Raw genomic sequence first — 3,134 nt, 5'->3', positions numbered from 1 at the left:
AACCAATCGAGGAGATTTGTGTCCACTATTATGTTGAGGAAGGAAATGAATATTCCTCCGATTTGCCTTCAACGATGTTGCTCTTAGAAGACACTATCAGAATTGAAATATTGGAAGAAGAGGAGCCCCTAAATGACATAATCCAAGCAAATTTTAATGGGGAATGGCTCGAAGGGAGATTTAATGTTTTGCAGAGCCTTAGACAAGACATATATAAGGTGGATTAAGGTGGATGCCTATCTTTCTGAAGGAGTTCCCTTAACTTCAAGATTTTTGGAGGAAGTTGATGCCCCTGTACAACAGGGCACGCCTTCTCCCATTCCAAATCTGAAAGGAGTTGATGCCCCTGCCATATAGGGTGCGCCTTCAATCAAAAAAGAAGTTGAAGCTCTTCCCCAAGAGGATGCGCCTTCTCAACAAAATAATGAGGATCATAATCAGCTCGACATGGATCCACAGATACCAATTCCAACAGAGAAAATGGGGCCAGCAGAAGACACAATCGAAATCCATGTCAACCAAAAGGATCCAAGCAAAGTTCTAAAAATTGGATCTCATTTGGCTCCAAGGTTGAAAGAGGGGCTTTCCATATTTCTCTTGGAAAATCTTGATGTATTTGCGTGGAGCCATTCTGATATGGTTGGAATTGATCCATAAGTCATGTGTCACCGATTTAATATTGATTCCAAACATAAAGGAATTCGACAAAAGCACAGAGCTGTAAGTAGAGAATTGGCCGTAGTATTGGTGGAGGAAGTAGAAAGACTCTTGGACGTCGGACTACTAATCAGAGAATCTTTCTACTCGGAATGGTTGGAAAATCCGGTGTTAGTAAAAAAACCCAATAGGAAGTGCAGAACTTGCGTGTACTTCACCAATCTAAATAAAGCATGCCCAAAGGACAGCTTTCCTCTGCCAATAATCGATCAGTTGGTTGATGTAACGGTCAGACATACTTTTCTAAGTTTCATGGATGCGTACTCTGGCTATAATCAAATTCCAATGTATGAACCTGATCAGGAGCACACCTCCTTCATCACTGACAGAGGTCTCTACTGCTACATCGGGATGCCATTTGGTCTAATCAAAGCAGGGGCAACTTACCAAAGGCTTGTGAATAAATGTTTAAAAAACAAATCGGGAAGATAATGGAGGTATACGTGGACAATATGCTGGTGAAATCCAAGAAAGCAGAGGATCATATAGCGGATTTGGCAGAGATGTTCCACATTATGAGAAAATATAGGATGAAGCTAAATCTTCAGAAATGCGTATTTGGGGTTGAGTCAGGGAAATTCCTGTGATTCATGGTAAATCACCGAGGAATCGAGGCAAATCCCACAAAAATCAAGGCCCTACTGGACATGAAATCTCCCACCAACATTAAGCAAGTGCAGAGTCTGACGGGAAAAATTGCGGCATTAGATCGATTTGTATCAAAATCTTCAAATAGATGTAGGGAATTCCTTAAGTCAATTAAGGGCATGGGAAAAGATTTTGTGTCAACCTCGGACTGTTAGGAAGCTTTTCAGAAAATCAAAGAACAGTTGGGAAATCCTCCTATGTTGGCCAGGCCAGAAGATGGGAAAATGTTGATTCTTTACTTGGCAGTCTTAGAATACTCCATTAGCGCGACATTGGTAAAAGAGGAAGAAGGTCGCCAATCACCGATACTATGTAAGTAAGAGATTGTTGGATGCAGAAACTAGATACACCCGCATGGAAAAATTAGTATATTCCCTTATTCTTGCGGCACGAAAGCTAAGGCCATACTTTCAAGCTCATCGGATAGAGGTCCGCACCGCTTATCCTCTCAGACATATTTTACATAAGCCAGAGTCGTCAGGGAGAATGCTGAAATGGGCAGTAGAATGGGACAATTTGATCTGGAATACTGCCCTCGCACGATAACCAAGTGGTAGGCGTTGAATGATTTCATACTTGAGTTCGATTCTGAGGTAGATGATAAGGCTATAGTACCGGCAGAACCTTCCTCACAAGAGAATGCCCCTAATAAAGTGAGAGAAGAGTTCCCACACCCTTGGTGGGTCTTGCATGTTGATGGGGTTATGAATAATAACGGAGCGGGAGCCGGGATTGTTTTGGTTATTCCAGAAGGACATCATCTAACAAATGCCATTCACTTCAAGTTTTATGTCACCAATAATGACGCCAAATATGAAGCCCTGATTAATGGTCTGAAGATAGCCTTGGAGTTGGGAGTTGTTAATTTGATAGCTCAGAGCGACTCGGAGTTAGTAGTAAATCAGGTTAATGGAGGGTTCCGTACCCGAAGCCCTCGAACTGAGTTATACATGAGATGTGTGCAAAGTTTACTTCAAAATTTTGGAAGCGCCAAGCTGGAAGGCGTGCCAAGAGAAAAGAATGGAAATGTGGATGCCTTGGAAAAAATGGGCTCACAGATGGACAGCATGTTGCTACGACAAATTCCCTTGGGAATTCAGGAATTTCCAAGTATTACAGAGATGAGTGTGTTTCAGATGCAAGAGGTCCCGCAAGAGACTTGGATGACTCCTATACACAAATATATCCGTACATGGATTTTGCCGAAAGACAAGCTACAGGATCGACGCCTTCGTTATCAGGCTACGAAATATGTTGAGTATGATGGGGTGCTATATAAGAGAGGTTTTAATTAGGCGCTTTTACGGTGTGTAGATTTGGGAGAAGGAAATTATATTCTTAGAGAGATACATGAAGGGAACTGTGGCAATCACTAGGGGGTGGTTCGTTGGCATTAAAAGTCCTTAGACAAGGGTATTATTGGTCAACTATGAAAGAAGATGCTTTCAATTTTGTTAGGGCATGTGATCGTTGCCAACGATTTGCTAACTACTCTAACGCCCCGGCAACATCCATAACTTCGTTGGCAAGTCCTTGGCCTTTCTCTATGTGGTGAATTGATCTCATTGGAGAATTTCCTAAGGCTAAGGGATGTGTGAAGTATGCCATAGTGGCTGTTGATTACTTTACAAAGTGGGCGGAAGCTATGCCATTGGCCACGATCACGACTAAGAAAATCAAAGACTTTTTCTTCAATTCTATAGTCTGCAGATTTGGTATTTCATATAAACTCATATCTGACAATGGGAGCAGTTTGACAGTAAAGAGTT

General features: G+C 41.9%; 1 protein-coding gene across 1 annotated transcript; it reads left to right on the top strand.

Annotated features, from left to right (window-relative positions):
- The first annotated feature begins 1,148 nt into the window (after positions 1 to 1,148).
- Positions 1,149 to 2,660, top strand: LOC141674311 (uncharacterized). Its single transcript, XM_074481037.1, has 2 exons — positions 1,149 to 1,271; positions 1,923 to 2,660. The coding sequence occupies exons 1-2, from the start codon at positions 1,149 to 1,151 to the stop codon at positions 2,658 to 2,660; spliced, it is 861 nt and encodes a 286-aa protein (XP_074337138.1).
- Positions 2,661 to 3,134: the final 474 nt, after the last annotated feature.

This window comes from Apium graveolens, chromosome 7, assembly GCF_009905375.1.
Source record: "Apium graveolens cultivar Ventura chromosome 7, ASM990537v1, whole genome shotgun sequence".
NCBI classification, from domain to species: Eukaryota; Viridiplantae; Streptophyta; class Magnoliopsida; order Apiales; family Apiaceae; genus Apium; species Apium graveolens.
This window is presented reverse-complemented; position numbering and strand designations above follow the sequence as displayed.